The 17,063-nt window shown below is 38.7% G+C and overlaps 1 protein-coding gene across 1 annotated transcript in view; it reads right to left on the reverse strand.

Annotated features, from left to right (window-relative positions):
- The window catches only part of SCEL (sciellin), a gene marked incomplete at its 3' end in the record, with an annotated part of 104,527 nt that overhangs the window by 63,386 nt on the left and 24,078 nt on the right, over positions 1–17,063 (reverse strand). The window contains exons 5-9 of the mRNA XM_081083887.1: positions 13,922–13,990; positions 9,082–9,150; positions 8,462–8,500; positions 7,117–7,197; positions 4,004–4,069 (exon numbers count right to left, since the gene is read on the reverse strand). Coding sequence (XP_080940013.1) covers positions 4,004–4,069; positions 7,117–7,197; positions 8,462–8,500; positions 9,082–9,150; positions 13,922–13,990 — 324 coding nt within the window. The remainder of the gene's footprint in view (positions 1–4,003; positions 4,070–7,116; positions 7,198–8,461; positions 8,501–9,081; positions 9,151–13,921; positions 13,991–17,063) is intronic.

The following is a 17,063-nucleotide window of genomic DNA, read 5'->3' on the forward strand; positions in this document are numbered from 1 at the left end:
AAGAGAAGGAAGAGGAGGTCAGAGAACATTTATCTCCTGATGACCAAGGAGCTACCCTAGAAATCAGCTAAAAGAGGTTTCATTTAAGTTCCAAACTTTACATGCTATGTCTCACCGACATGAATTACAACTTATCTCTTTAATCTTGTTTTATCAAGAAGGGGACAAGAAGCTTTCAAAGATATTTAATTCTTATCTCCAGAATTTTATTTGATCACACAGTTCTTAACCCTTTCATTGGAAAACTATGTATATCATACATAAAGTGATACTTATTTTAGGAAATTGCTTTTTTCTTTGGCTATGATTTATGGCTATTTTAGAAAATTAAATTTTATCATTTAAGCTCTAGTTGACTTCACCAGCCTTATATTAATTGAATATATAGAATTACATGTAGATATAGTTATAGATGTAGATGTAAAAATAGATCAGACATAAATACATACTTATATAGTCATAGGTATAGGTAAACATATAAATATTACTTATATTTTCTTCTGTTGATAAAAAAAAAATGCTTGAGACCTTTTAGGCACAGTTTACATCATGCCTGTGATAGATTTTAATGCAAACACAATGCCAACAGAAGTTTCTAATCTAAACACAACTAAATTTGATGGTTCCACACTATATTAGTCAAGAAAGGAACAAAGGAGGGATGGAGTAGACCATGGTTTCAAAGGCCACAGAAAGGTCAAGGGTTAAAAAGTCCAGTGCGCTGGCCAGTTGCTCAGTGGTTAAAGCATTGGCCTGCACACAGAAGGCTTCAAGGTTTCATCCCTGGTCAAGGGCACATACTTGGGTTGGAGGCTCCATCCCCTACTATGGTGAGCATGTACAGGAGGCAACCAACCCTTGTGTCTCTCTCACTTTGATGTTTCTCTCTTTCTCTCTCTACCCCCGCCCTCACTTCCACACTCTCTAAGAATCAATGAAAAAAAAATATCATCAGTTGAGGATACACAACAACAGCAACAAAAAGTTTAGTACAAATACTCATTCCTATAATGATTGCAGAATATGATGGTCTTTTTTCAAATGTGCTACACAGACAGGGGCTTGTGGGAGAAATGAAATCTCTGATAAAGATCATGTGATGGAAAAAAATGAAAGTTCACAAAATGAAGAACAGAAAAGACAGTGAGAGTGCCAGTGTTAAGGGAAAATTCCTTTGCAGAAGATGGGAGGGGAGAGAAAAGGAAGGAAACCAGTATATAAGTGAAGGATGAAAGAAAATAAGGTTAACATTGATCTATTAGCTACTATTAAAAATCATATTTTTGCTCCGGCCAGGTGGCTCAGTTGGTTGGAGCATCCCATACACCAAAAGGTTTCAGGTTCGAATCCCAGTCAAGGCACATACCTAGGTTGTGGGTTTGATCCTCAATCATGGCATGTATGGGAGGCAACCAAGCAATGTCTCTCTTCTCTCTCTCTCTCTCTTTTTCTCTCTCTCTCCCTCCCTCCCTTTCTCTCACTCTGTCTTTAAAATCAGCTTTAAAAAAAAACTTATCCTTGGGAGAGAATTTAGAAAAAACACATTTTTAATCTGTGTTTGACCTATTTTCATTTTCTTTGGGATTTTCTGAGAACAAAGGTCTCTTTTTGAAGCTTCTGCTTTCTTTCATCATTTAATAATTGCTTCTATTTTTCAGCTTTCACTAAAAAGGCTATTCTCAGCCCTGGCACTAAAGGTGAGAAACAGAAGCTTTACTTTGAGCTCTTCCAAAGAAGAGCACTTTAGAAATAAAAGGCATTGCTATGCTGTTATTACTCTCTTCTTCCCCCGAAAGCTTGGCACGGCATTAGCTCTGATCCTCACAGAGAAGTCTTTCAGTTTAGCCATTATATTAATAATCTGTGCTCTACAAAAGGAATGAATATCTAAACTGATCAACCTAGTCCAATAATCTTCTCTTTTCCTTAGTTCTGGTGCTGTGGATCTGAGCCAGGAATCAGAAATAGGAGCATTTTATCTCCCATGTAAATCACATTCAGCAATGCATTCACTGTAAGGGCACGTAGCCAAGATCTGTCAGTTCTGTGCATAGACCCACAGCTCAATGGGCACTGAGAACATGAGATGTTAACTCATGAATAAACCTTCCACATTTCTACATAGTTATATAACCAGTTGCTTATTATAATAATAATGTACATTAATATTGGAATACTAAATAGAAGACAAATGTACTAAGTTATTTTGGAAATAAGTAATATATATTTCTAAGTGCCAGTTATTCTCTATCAAGACAAAACTAAATGGATTTTATAATACTCAGGAAGTAATAGCAGCTACTAAAACTCCTAGTTAAAACTTTTCCCACTTAGGTAGCCAAGTATCACTCATAGAGAAATATCTAAACACAGCTGGAGGGGAAAGAAGGTTTTAAACTAGAAATATAATCCATACTTGACAGTTCATATAATTGGAAGTCACCTACAAATGAGTAGGTTTAAAAAAACACACCATTTTAACAGAAGGTGGATATAATTCCAAGTTGTGATTATTCAGCATGTTTGCTAATGTTATATATAAATATAACAGATATAAATAATGGAATACACACACACATATGTATATATACAGAGAGATGCAACAACAGGTGTGAGAAAAGCACCTTGAGCTCTTTGTGTCTATTCATGGACTAATGCTTATGTCCATATAGATCTAACCTGAATTACAACAAAGGACACTTCTTTTCAAGTATTTCTATTATTTGGAAATAAAAGAGAGATTAAAAGCCTGCACAGCAGATGAAAATTTTAAGAAATAAAACAACCCAATATTAAACAAGCCCATCATTTAATAACTCTCTTTTCTAATTGTTGAATGGGGGAAATAAGTCCCACTGAAACACGGAAATACTTGGTAAAGATATTCCAGGGGTTGAAGACATGAAAACATTTTTGGACACCCTAAAGCAAAACCAAATAGGGGATCTGTTTTTCTTCACGTGTTAGTGATGGCATAGGTTATAGGAGTGATCCACACTTGTGCCTGCTTCTCTGAAGGCCAGAGTGTAGACTACATGTTTTGTTTGCTGATACACCCCAAGATCCTAGAACCATATCTGTGCACAGGAATCATTTACTCAATACTTATTAATTTAAATTGTTGCTGGCGTTCCTGTTTGGAATGGTAGAACAAGCTGTCCCCAACATGGTCTATAATTTAGTTCAATTATTGCTCTCAACAAACAAAAAATAAAAATAGAAAACACCCATCTATTACCTAGAGTTTGCAGAGAAGTTGCCACACCTACCCCCATGCAGTTGACTGGGCTCACCACAGACTAGAAGCTGCTGTGCACCAGGAGCCCACGTGGGAGCCCTGCCTGGTGCTGGACTCTGTTCTCTCCTCTGCCACTCTTACCAGTTAAATCGGCATGTAGAAGCCCTAACGCACAGTGCCTGAGCAAGTGCCCTTACTGGGAAACAGGCTCCTGGTAGGTGTAATTAGTTAAGTTAGGATGAGGTCATCCTGGAGCAGAATGGGTCCCATATCTGATATGACTGGTGTCCTTATAAGGAAGGGAAATTTGGACACACACAGGCACACAGGGAGGACACCATGTGAAAATGAAGCAGAGATCAGGATGATGGTTATACAAATTAGGGAATGGCAAGGGCTGTCAGGAAACCACCAGAAGCTAGGGAAGGGCATGGAACAGATCCTCTCTCATGGCCCTTAGAAGGAACCAACCCTGCTGGCACTTTGACCTCGGACTTCTATCCTCCAGAACTATGAAACAATACATTTTTGTTAAGCCACCCCATTTGTAATACACTGTTACGGCAGCCCTTAGTAAACTAATACAGCTACTTACATACTCCTAACAGTTTGTCAGATTTCCTACCAGGGCTGCACTCCACTAGGCAATGTCTTGTTCAGCACTCAGAGTTCACAAGATTGCCACATCCACAATTACACATTGTCAATATCTAACACTTTTCCCATCAAGTTACACAGCAACTACATTTGGCACCTCTCTCTTACCTTCTGCTTATTCCTGTGCTTGGAGAGGCATTATATCCTGGAGGGGGCGGTGGAAACCAGGACTGTCTGTTAAGAAATGACATTGGGTTATCAACGCTGTGCTTGAAAGGCCTGATTTCCCTCCCCCCACCCCCCACACACATCTCTACAGGAAAAGCTGAAAATAATTAGATTAAACAAAGGCAACAAGATGACTTTTCTACAAGGCCCCAGAAATAAAATAAAGGCTATTTCGTAAATGCAGTAGAAAGTAACTGTCCTAGATCTCAGTGAGGGGGGGGGGGGGGGTAGGGGGGTAAGGGGAACGGGGGTCAGGGTGGGAGAGAGATTAACCAAGGAGCATATATACATATATGCACAGCTCATGGCACAGACACTAGTGCAGTGGAGGCCTGGGATGGGGCAGGGGTTCAGTGAAGGGGGGGCAAGACAGAGGGAAGGGGGAAATGGGGGACATCTCTAATACTGTCAACAATTTAAAAAAATAAAACAACAACAAAGAAACCAACCATCCTCTACACAAGGCTATCTGCTTCCCTATGTAAATTCCTTCTCCGTGTCTTTTAACACTAGCAATGTGGAAATTTTTTTAAAAAGAGAGCTGAAGGAAATCTGAAAAATAATAACATTTTAAAAATCTAAATAGTTGGTCCATAAAAATACCTCATTTTCTATTTTCTGCATTTCATGATAAAAATAATAGCTATGTTGTGCTCTATTCAAAACATGGCTTTAAAAAACTGTGATAGAAAATTCTGACAAGTAAGAAAGCTGAAAACATAAATGAACACCACAACAATGCTAACATCAGGGTGGCAGAATGGGTAAACTCTGAGTTCGCCTCCTCCCAAAAACAACATCAAAATTACAACTAAATTATAGAACAACCTTCACTGAGAACCACCTGAAGACTACCTAACAGAATCCTATAACAAAGGATATAAAGAAGAAGCCACATCAAGACAGGTAAGAGGGGAAGAAACAAGGTCCCAGCAGGTCCCATACCCACAATTAATAAATCAGAGGGATATCTCGGCTTTGAAGGAGTAATGAGTCTGAGCCTCACACCGGGATTTTCAGCTGGGTGCACCTGTGCTGGGAAACGAAGTCCCCATAACATCTGGCAAGGACTATATCTGAGAGAGAAAAAGGTCTGTGGGAGACTGAGATACTGGCCGTAAAGGGTACACACACAAACTCACTAGCTCCAAGCTCTAGCACAGAGGCAGCAGTTCCAGAATTGCCTGGGTCATACAGAGGGAGAATTAAATCGAATAACTTCAGGGCAAGGGTAAGGATTGTTCTAAACTCTCTCAAGGGACAGAAGGGTTGGCAGGTTCCATTGTTTCTTTGCCGAGCTCTCCTCCTACCTAGCTGTCCCTGCACAGGTGGGTGTAAAATCGGCACTCTCCAGTAACCTGGCTAACACTATTTTTCCAGTTTTAATAATTCCCTGGGATCTGGCCCTATCCAGCCAGAGCCTCTTCCCGAGCCTTCAGACCCTCTACACAAGCAGCAGCCAGCCTCTGCTAACACCCCGCAGTCTCTTCCAAATACCCTCAAGCTCCACACAAGTGACAGCTGTCCTGAGCTTGCACTAAAGCCCCAAAACCCGCACAAATGGTGGCTGGCCTCTGCCTGCACCCTTCCCAATATGCTCCCTTGTGCACTGTTGGTGGAAGCGTAAAACAGTATAGCCACCATTAAAAACAATATGGAGATCCCTCAAAATATTACTATTAAATATTACTATTAATATTAAAAATATTACTATCATATGACCCACCAAACCCACCTCTGAGTACTTATAGAAAGAAGTTGAAAACACTAGCTCAAAAATATATATGCACCCCTATATTTGTTGCACCATTACTTGAAATAGCCAACATATGGAAGCAAACTAGCTGTCCATTGTAGATGAATGGATAAAGATGTACATATGTATAATGGACTACTACTCAGCCATAAAAAGAATGAAATTTTTCCATTTGCAACAACATGGGTAGACCTAGAGGGTATTGTGCTAAGTGAGATAAGTCAGGCAGAGAAAGACAAGTACCATATGATTTCGCTTATGTGTGGAATCTTTTAAAAAGCAAAATAAATGATCAAACAAAACTGCACAAAAACAAACACATAGATACAGAGTGAAAAGTGATGGTTGTCAGGTGGGAAGGGGGTGGGGAGTATGAGTGAAAGGTGAAGGAGATTCAGAAGTTCAAGCTGCCAGTTGTAAAATTAATCACATGGTTGTAAAGTACAGCACACGGAGTATAGTCAATAATACTGTAATAACTATGTAGGTGCCAGGTGGGCACTAGACTTATTGTGGTGATCACTTTGTAAGGGATATAAATATCAAAACACTATACTGTACGCCCAAAATTAATATAATATTGGATGTCAACTATAATAAATAAATAAAATTCTGCTGCAAAACAAGTTGAAGGTATAAAAAAATCACAGGGGAGGCTCCAGTATCACACATGGACATTGAAGGTTTTCAGTACAGGGTCACTGGAGGGTCTGCAAGAAACAACCAATCAGGTGTCTGTTTTTCCTCTCAACGCCCTGTCTGTTTCCTTCACCACTCTCTCCAAAACACCCTTAAGTAGAGATCTATGTCATGAGGTCAAAATTAAAACAAAACAAAGCAAAACAAAAACCAAAAGAGAGAAAAGGAAGTAAAAGAAAGAGTTTTACAAAGGAGGCACCGCCAAGCAAGCTGGTCTCAAGAGCGTGGCAACCTATGGCCACACCGGTCATTATTTCAGGGTAAGATATTCCCTGTATAGGATTTTATTAAACTGTGTTACCTGAATATCTGGGCTCTATTGTCAAAAACAACACCTAGATATTCAAGGCCCTAAGGGAACTGGAGAAAAGATCGCAGGTTTGAAAAGGAGATTGTGGGGTGGGGGGTGGACTGAAGTTTGTGGACAATAGAATTCACCAGGCATGGGATCCCTGGGAAGGGGAGGTGGCGAGGAGGAAGAGCAGAGCAACTTTTGAATGCTGCCTGGGGCCTTGGTAGGTGATTTGGTGTGGTAATTATTAAAGAAGAATCCTTGAGAGAGTATCGGCAAGAGGCTGACACAAGGAGCTCACCGTACCTCTTTTTCTTTACAGGTGTTGTAGCAGAGGTGGAAGGGAGGGTGCTGGTGGTGTTCAGACTGACAAAACCTCCAGGTCGCCTGTTGAATCACGAGAACAAATATTCACGTTCCTGAAACTTTTTCATTCTATCCCACCATTAAAGGTCTTATAACCTACTCATACTCCCACCCACTCTCCATCCACCACAAAATGTTTAACTTGAAGACGGAGGAACAAAAATAAAAAGTTCTTCTTCAGTTTACCTATTTTATAAATTGACAGGTTCTCATATTAGTAACTAAAACCAAGGGAACTGAATGAGAAAATCATTCATTACATGACATTAATTGTGTGTCTGAAATCCAGACCAGTCAATTTGGGTGTGCTATGGATATACTAGTACATATGCATTTTATGTATATATGTTTTAATCTTATAATTATATGGTGACTAAAAATTATACTGCAATGTTTTTTGCATTAATTTTTAATTTCTATTTAGTATTCACAGACCCTCAAAACAATGGAAGTAACCCTGGCCTATTTCAACTGAAAGGTTCAGTCCAATGTGAAAATTACTTTATATGTAAATACAAATTTTAAAACTAATCAAGTTTTCAAAAATCTATCTAGTTTGGCCCTGGTCAGGTAGTTGGTTGGAGCATCATGCTGTACACCAAAAGGTTGTGGCATATACCTGGGTTGCAGGTTCAATACCCAAGGGAGGCAACTGACTGATGTTTCTCTCTCACATCTCTCTCTCTCTCTCTCTCTCTCTCTCTCTCTCTCTCTCTCTCTCTCTCTCTTCCTCTCTCTAAAATCCATGAATATATACTCAGCTGAGGATTAAAGAAAAAAAATTTTAAATCTACCTAGTTTGGGTAATTTACAACTGCCAATAGTACATTCAGGGAAAATATATTTCATCTGAATAGATTGTTAACAAACCCATGATTGCATGACTCAGTTGAGTTGTATATATTATGGATGTTTGGAGAGGCACTTGAATGTAGGGAAAGAATGATTTAACTGCATGGGAGTAAGAAAAAATAAAATGGTTCTGTGGGGACAAAACAAACAAAAAATCTAGTTTTAAAAAAGTAAAGAAAAGAAAAAATAGTTAAGCTTTGGTGTTTGGTTAAGAGCAGAGCTCAGCAAACCTTTTCTGTTAAAGTCCACATGGTAAATATTTGAAGCTTTGCAGACCATTTCTACAGTTTCCCTCTGCCTAAGCAATTATATTACAATTAAACCTTGGCCTGATGGCAGTATAGCCTGTATTTTTGTTGTTGTTGTTGTTTAAACACATATAAAGAAATACACTTTATTCTGAAAACGTAACTTCAATTAGAAAAGTACATACATTTTTGTTGCTTCTGGTGATCTAAATGCGGACATATTTCTAGTAAGGAAAAAAAGGCAAAAGTTTGAGCAGCAACGAAGAATTAATACATGCTTGCATCTGTTTGACATTGTCCATGAATTTTAAATTATGATTGTGAAGGGTTAGAGATTATCTGAGAGAAAGAAAAGGAAAGCATCAGAATTTGAGTAAATTTGGTAATGTGATTTTATAATCTTTTACTATCTTGTACTAGATTGCAAAGGAAATTTTTTTTCTTTCAGAAAAGTATTTTTTTAGTAATGTTGTTTAGCAATAAGAATTTAAAAATTGACATTTGCATGTATTTCCTAATCTTTCCTCCATCAGGATCATTTAAACAGAAGCATAAATGTGGTAAGAATGATGGCCTGAAGCAATGATCTCTCTTGAACTTTAAGCCAGGAAACAAGATTTTACATTTCTCTAACCATGAGCAGGAATAAAGGTTTTTACTCCAGACTTTTTGTGTTTAAAAAAAAAACATAGAGGATAAGAATTTACAGAAAGATATTAAGTAGGGTTGAAGAATTGTAAGTAAATAAGTCATGCTTAGGATATATTGAACTTGAGCCTTTCCCAAAATTAGTAGATACTGGTACCTATTGGTTAGTTGGTTATCCAAGGTTTTGGCCTTATATGTTTTAGCAGCATCATGTCTGTCTGAGATCCTTTATGAAGACACAAGACAAAAGATTGGATGAACATTACATTATTAAACTCCTTTTAGACTTTTTTTATGCGAGAATGACTCATGACATAACCTTTCTCTAGTAAAAAGAAATATTTTTCAGGTGTTACATTTAGAAAAGTTTTACAATTAAGAAGCTACTTGTGGCAAAAATCTGTTTATGAGGTAATTTTGATAGAGTTTGGAATTTTTAAAGTTCATGCTTTTCAATTAGCCTTGCTGAATCATTGAGCATTTAAATCATTATCTATTTTATATTCATTATTGCTTAATAACACACATAGACAATGACAGTACTGTCTATGTTGGTAAAGTACATCAAAGGAAGAGAAGTATTTTTTAAATGTTTTGTGGCGCAGACAAACTCGTTTTATTTTCCTCTGAGCACACAGGAAGACCACATTTCTCAGTCTTCGTTAAGTTGGGACCATGTGATTGAGTTCTGGACCGAAGAATGGAGGCAAAAATCGTGTTTGTCACTTCCAGACACATCCTAAAACCTCTTGCATGATACCCATGCTCCTTATTCTCCTTCCATTATGGCTTTGGTGCCCATGGATTGAAGGTGGCAGCATTAAATCATGTGAAGAACATGGGTCCCTGAGTCACTTCATGGGCAAGTCCCCTATTCTTCTAGCCAATCACATTCGACTCTGATGAGAGCAAGCAGTAATCTATTGTGCTAAACCACAGAGATTTGGGGGTAAGAGAAGGAACTTGTTAAAAGAGTTACATTACCCTGGTGAATTAATTTACTTTGACTTTTTGTTAATAGGGCCTACTGGCCATCAGAGGGTTTAATCCTTCTACTCTCAGCTCTCCTCAAGGAGGATGGGTCTAGATAGGGTGTGCTTGTCTGTCCCTTGGGTCAAAAAAGACAAATTAGAAACCCTGGATCTCCATGCCCATGGTGGGATCTCATGATTGTAGCCCATGTCTCATCCCTTCCTTCCCTCACACCAGGCTCTTCCTGAGATATGGGCTGTTTTCTGGAACATTCTGCAGACTTGCACAAAACTAGGATGGAACAAAATTAGGCTCAGGAAAACAGAAGGCCAGTGAGACTCTTCTACTGATCCCACACTATGGGTCTACTATGACTATCTCTAAACTTTCACTTTTACCAACAATTTTAATACAGGGCTTTATATAAACCATTTCTGGGAAGGTGGACACAATGCCTCACTCTTAAAAAAATTTACATGACTCAATTGTCATTCATTTAAAATAATTTAAATTCCTAGATGTCATTTTGACATGTATAACTAAAATATTGGGTAAATACATTAAAATTTTATGAGTCAGCCCCAAACACAGTTTCTGTTTATGGTAAATAACTAGAGACCGGGTGCACGAATTCATGCACCAGTGGAGTCCCTCTGCCTAGCCTGTGGGATCGGGCTGAAACTGGCTCTCTGACATCCCCCGAGGGGTCCTGGATTGCGAGAGGGTGCAGGCCAGGCCAAGAGACCCTACCAGTGCACAATTGGGGCCGGGGAGGGACACAGGAGGTTGGCCAGCCAGGGAGGGACCATGGGAGGTCCCCAGGGTGTGTCTAGCTCGTCTAGGCCAGAGCCCAGCAGCAAGCTAATCTACTAGTCAGAGTGTCTGCCCCCTGGTGGTCAGTGTACGTCATAGCAAGCAGTTAAGTGGCCTTAGCATATAATTAGCATATTACACTTTGATTGGTTGAATGGACAACCAGATGACCGGACAACTATACACTTAGCATAATAGGCTTTTATTATATAGGATGCCACAAACTGATAACTCTTAAATGTAAAAGGGAAGGAAGGTTGGAATCCTCCAGAGTTCCATATTCTCAACAGGCTGTTCACAATACAGCCATTAGCTTATACAGAATCCTTGAGTCTATTATAAAAATCTAACTAAGGGGACCATCAGGCAAAGACTATGAATATGTCCCCTGCAATAACTGCTACTGAGCCTCCAAGATGTTTCTATGTAAAGGACTGCAGTAAACCACTGTGAATACCATATGTAAGATGTCAGATAATCCTAAATGCCCCTTGGAAATTCTACTCAGACTTTATAGCTGCTTATGAGATCTTCAAATAAAGTAAAAATCATGTTGGGAAATTGCTACTGTGGAACACTGAAAGCAACAACCAGTCTAAAGCAAACAGAACCTCAATACCAAACGTTCTTGAGGTTTAAGTGAAGGTGAGTTCTGACATTAAATGAATTTAATAGAAATTCTACAGTGTAAGTCTAAGAAGGCAATACAGCATGTAATAATACAAATGGCTACCTATTACTCTTTACTGCTCATCTTATACATTTTCCTTTACTCTTCAGAACATCCCTATAATACAGGTGTAATTATTTTCATTTTATAGATGAGAAATGGAATCTCAGAGAAGGTGGGTGACATTCTCTTGGCCACACAACCAGGAAGTAGCCTATCTCCAAACTCTGTCCGGTAGGGCCCCAGGTCATCACACATCTGATTCTGTTGTGGATTGTTCCAAAACTCTTATCTTCCTTCAGTTATTATTCTTCACCTCCACTATCTCTTCCAGTCTATGAATACTCATGGGGAGAACTCTAAACCACCATTCCAATATAGTATATGCCAATGTCTTATTAATTACAGAGATTACTTTGTGCTTCTCTGGGAAATTAAGTTTTTGCAAACTTGTGGTATGAAATAGGTTATTTAATAGGAATCGATATTGGAGATAGAAAATACCCAATGCTATTAACATTACTTGGGGGGTAATTTCCACAATAAAACACTAGAGGTCGCCCTAACCTAGATTTTTTCCAACTTTATCATTAAACCACTGTCAGGATTTGTGTCATAGAACATGCTACATACACTATTATTTACTTATGTTTCTTTATAATATCTCATATTTTTAAACTAAACATGTATTTTTTAAGGGAACTTTTCAAATGTAAACTCAGTACTTTTATCATTTCATTTAAACTAAATTCGTTTTTATTGTAATGCGCATATACCCACACACCATATATATTTTATCATCTTCCTACTAAAATTATTTCATATCCTGCGTTAGGAGTGGCCTACATTATGGGACCAAACTCCTTCTAACAGCACTTGCCTTTCTATACTGACCCCTGTGTCCTCTCCCATACATTTATTTCCACACTCTGAGAGATATAGATTACTGTTGGGAGCCATGACTGCCTGGGAAATGGGTTGACCAGGATATTTCTCCCAAATATGCTACTAAAGTTCTGCATAAATAAATTAGGTGATCCCTGGCTTCATATTTTAGTGTATAAAATTAAGGTTTGGGGCTATATTGGTGGTTCTGAATTTTGGCTGCACATTAGAATCACTTTATAAACTTAAAAAAAAAATGCCTGGGTCCCATTTCAGACCAATTAAATCTGAAATTTTGGGATGAGAGGTGATGGAAACAAGCTAACAGTGACAGCTAAAAGCCCTTTCAGTAATTCTAACATGCAGCTGAGCTGACGGTGGCTTAGCTAGTTTGCCTGTGTGGTCTAGTCTGGTCTGGCTAATGCTTCCGGCTCTATACTGACTGGCCTGATAAATTTTCAGACACAGAGCCTACAAAGGCTTAGGTCTCCTGCATGGTTACCTTTCTTGAGGCATAATTATCTACTTTCAAATTCATTCGTAGAAATAGCATTTTCTTCTTCTAATTTAACGGGCGCAATAGGACACCAGCAAGGCCAGGGTGAATGGACAGAGGCATTTTGACTCCTCTCTCCGCTCAGCGCTGTGGAGATGAGATCTAGCATATATACTTCTACAAACGCATCTTTGTTAACGCTGTTAATTACAAGAGAGGTGTCAGCTCGTTAGAGATACCAGCGCTGACAGTCCTCCTTTAGGTAACTGACTTCAAAAACCTGTGAGTAAAGTATATACATTAGCTGTGTCAATTAACACTGGCATAGCCTCAATGTCGAACAAATGTGATACTCTAAGTTTCAGCACATCTGCTTTAAATGCAGCAGGCAGCAGTTTTGTCTACAATGATAGCACATCTTTAGCTACAGGGAGTGACCTCAATTATCAATGGCTGCAGGTGTCCGTTGTGTCTAGACTCCGATTAAAGATGTTACCTATGCTTTTCACTTTTGCTTACTATGCATCTCTTTACTATAAAATTTAAACGTGCTTTGTAGAATTTACACTTCAACCTGAGTATACATTTCTGAACTTTCTCTATGGAGATGAGCCTTTTCCTAACAACAGGCACAATAATGTACTCATTCTATAAGTCATACGGTGACGCCGGGGCTGAAAGAATCGTTTCCCTTTCTAAAGTAAAGAGCTAATGTCTTTATCCTATAGTGGATCAAAACTATCATGTTATTAAAATTTGCACTCTCTCCATAAAGTAGTGATATAGAAACTATTGTTTCTCCACCCTTGGGATGGAAAGACCAAAAATTGGAGTAAGAAATGACAACTCATATTCACAAAAATAACTATATTCTCATTTTAAATTGAACAGATTCCACACAATGCCCACCCTACCTATACTTAACCCAGTTTCTTCCATTTTTCTCTATCAGCTTACTATTAGCAGGATTTTAAGAAAATAGTGTTATTGAGATTTTGAGTTTTGAAGAAGAAAATTCAATTCTTATTGCCCTTCTGTGCCTGCATATAAAATATCATGGTTCAAAGTTTACCTTGGTAAACATTTAAATACGCCATGCTTTATAGGAAATGGGATTTTATATGTGGCATGCATTTGCTTACACAGTTCAAAATGCCTTACCTGTCCAAACTGTCATCAGATCTGTACCGGCTAATTGTGGCCTTTAGCTCATTTATCTCATTTATTTTCCTAGAGCAAAAATAAAGAAAAATCAAATAAATGATCAAAAATAGTTTATAAAACCTATCATGCATTTGGTAAAATATTGGCCTATTCAGTAGGAGATAATATATGTTATCAAGAAAAGATAGACCTGAAGTACCCAAATATTTTTACTTGGAAAAAATAAATTAGGGAAAACCCAAATCTCCTGCGAATAAAGGAATAATTCTCTAAGTCCACTTATTTCTAACTAGAATGTAATATTGAGGAAACAACACAACATGAAAAATGGTTAATATGTACCCTTGTCAATGTTGTTGACTTTTACATACCAGGAAGTTAGTCTACTACAATCAGCTATATTTTGTTTGCAGAGTTTTTCCAGCACATAAGGCAGCCCAACAGGCCTATTACAAATTGCTTTATTTAAAGTTCAGCACCGCGGACAGGGTTGGAAGATGAAAACATTGGCAGAAGAAAGGGAAGAAGAGGAAAGAAGGAAAAGAGAAACAAAAAAATTGGAAAAACATGAAAATAGAAGAAAGTGAGAGAAGAGAAAACAGATGGATGTTGGAAGGAGAGGAGAAGAGAAGAGAGATAGGGAGAAGCAGGGAGAGGAGAAACAGAAGACAGAGAGTTGAGAAAGACAAACGAAAGGATGAGGGAAGAAGACAAGGAAATAAGGGAAGAGAGGATAGAAGTCTCAATAGTATGAATTATGATCATCAATCATGGAAATATCTTGATCAGAATGATCAATCAGCAAAAAATATAAAGCCTTTTTAATGTCTTGCATAACCCTGTGGGACAGGGAAAGCAAGCTCATTGGGGAATTATGCCATGATTTACTGTATTTGCATATCAAAGGATCCTTTGAAGTTGCCAGATCCAAAGTATTAAATTGGTAAAAAGTCCTGAAACAGTATATTTAAGATTTAATTTTCAACTTGATGTTGCATATTTTTATTAAGCAAATATTTGGAGGCACACAGTATACAATGCACAGATGAGGAAATTAAGAAAGAAACAACCATGGACCCAACACATGCAGAGCTAGAGGAACAAATTACATACCTTCCTACACTCACAGGTAGAAAGTGGTCAGTGTTGTAAAGGAGGTTCAGGTAAAGTACAAGGAAGTTCCAAGCTGAGAAAGCTTATTTGCAGAGGTAGGAATCAGAGAAGGCTTTATGGGTGGGGTGAAGTTTGAGTGGGACCTTGGAGGGTACATAAATGTGAACACACTGAAACAGCAGAGAGAATAGTGTCAGGTAAGACGAGAACAAAGTAAAGGACAGTGCCTCACACAATTCCCCAAGTTTTTCGAACTCAGCATCAAACCATGGTCTGGCTCCTCATTGCATGCAATGCTTGAATGCAAGTAGGTGCTGCAGGGCCGTCCGACCCTTCCGTAAAGCTGCCCCTTCTCGGACACTGTCCCTGTGCGCCCATTCATTGGCTTTAGTCCTCCTGGCACGGATCACAGCAGAACATACTATAGTGTTTTTATTTCTTTTCCATCCCTCCCGCCTCCACCTTCAACTGGGCTGCAAGTTCTATGCCAGCAGGGGTTTCGTTTTGTTTCCAGACCTTACAATAGCACCTGACTCACAGTAGGCATCTGTGCAAGTGTCCTTTGTGCTTATTTGACATGTTTGAATGATCTGACAGAGAAGTGCAGCATACAATTTTCTAGTTTGTGATAAGATGAAGCTTTTTGTCTAGGGTGGTGAGAATTTATTATTTTCTTTTTCTTTATTTTCAGTCTCTGATCACGAGGAGCTCTTTGCACACATTGTCCTTCTGCTGGGAGTGCTTCTTTCCAGGCCCCATGTCCACCAGCTACCCTTTCCTCCTTAGGAATCTTTCCTCTTCATCCTTCAGGCAGCAGCACTCACCCAAATGACCACGACCTCTATTTAGGCAGAGTTAGTCTCTCTCTCCTTTCTCTTCCCTAAAGCATCCCTACACACTTCCACAAGGGCACTGTCCACAGTAAATTTTATTCAGTATTTTAGTTTATGGATCCATCTATTTTTCATTAATGTGAGAGCTCGTTAAGGATGGTATCTTATGCATCTTTGTATTCCCAGCACCCGGCACAATGTCAACCCATGGTAGGTGCTCCAAAGTGGTGTTAAATAAACACCAAAGGGGATATAGCCTTGGCGAAGGGGCAAACAAGTGTCAGGTGGACATCTGTTTGAGCAAGTGCAAGGAAAAAAATCATCTATACTACCCTTTCAGAAGACGTAGTTTGAGACATTAGATGTAAGTCAAAGGGAAAATGTCTTGGGCTTAAAGGTTTTTTGCTATTGAAGATAAAAGTGTGCTGCTTAAGCCAAAATGCTGCCCACCAACAGGGAGGTTTCAGGAAACCAAAATAATTTCACATATAAAATAAGCAGACAAGGCCTTAGGATCCTGTTATCCTAAGACACACTGAGAACATGAAGCTTAGTTTTTCTGTTCACGTTATTAATAGTCCCACAGAGGGGCCAATAAAATGGAGGAGCAATTCCACTGGAGGCTGGACTCAGTGGTCAGGCTCCCTTGTTTGGTGACATGAGGCCCACTGAGAACAAAGCTGATGAAGAATAAGGAGAAGGCTCAGGGAGAGGCCGCCGAACCTCAGAGCAGTCACTCAACCAGATGAGTTGAGGCTGGAAACCTTACAGCAGGTCAAAATTATGACCAGGTTTAAAAGAGTTTAGAAAAATCCACAAATAAAAGTTTACAAAATAGACATATTGAAGGTATCTACTTTCTAAAGATCACACCATGAAAGACAATTGCACTCCTTTCCTATGTACACCTGGATGACATGCGGCCACTGGACCAGATAAAACTTGTGTCTGATAAATAACTGGGTTCTTTTGATGGGTGTGGTTGAATGTGTGCAAGTGTAAATGTGTCTTAATAAGAATATTATCTATTTATTTGATCAATCTTAGATTATTTAAATCATTATGATTACTAGTTTTGTCTGACTTTCCCTACTAATTTGTCTTTGTCAGTCCATTTGCCACTGACTATTTGCTGGTTTTCTACAAGCCTAGAAATTTCCAAAAAGAAGTGTACTATCCCAGAAAGCATGTGA

Source organism: Myotis nattereri (genome assembly GCF_964212035.1).
Source record: "Myotis nattereri genome assembly, chromosome: 2".
NCBI classification, from domain to species: domain Eukaryota; kingdom Metazoa; phylum Chordata; class Mammalia; order Chiroptera; family Vespertilionidae; genus Myotis; species Myotis nattereri.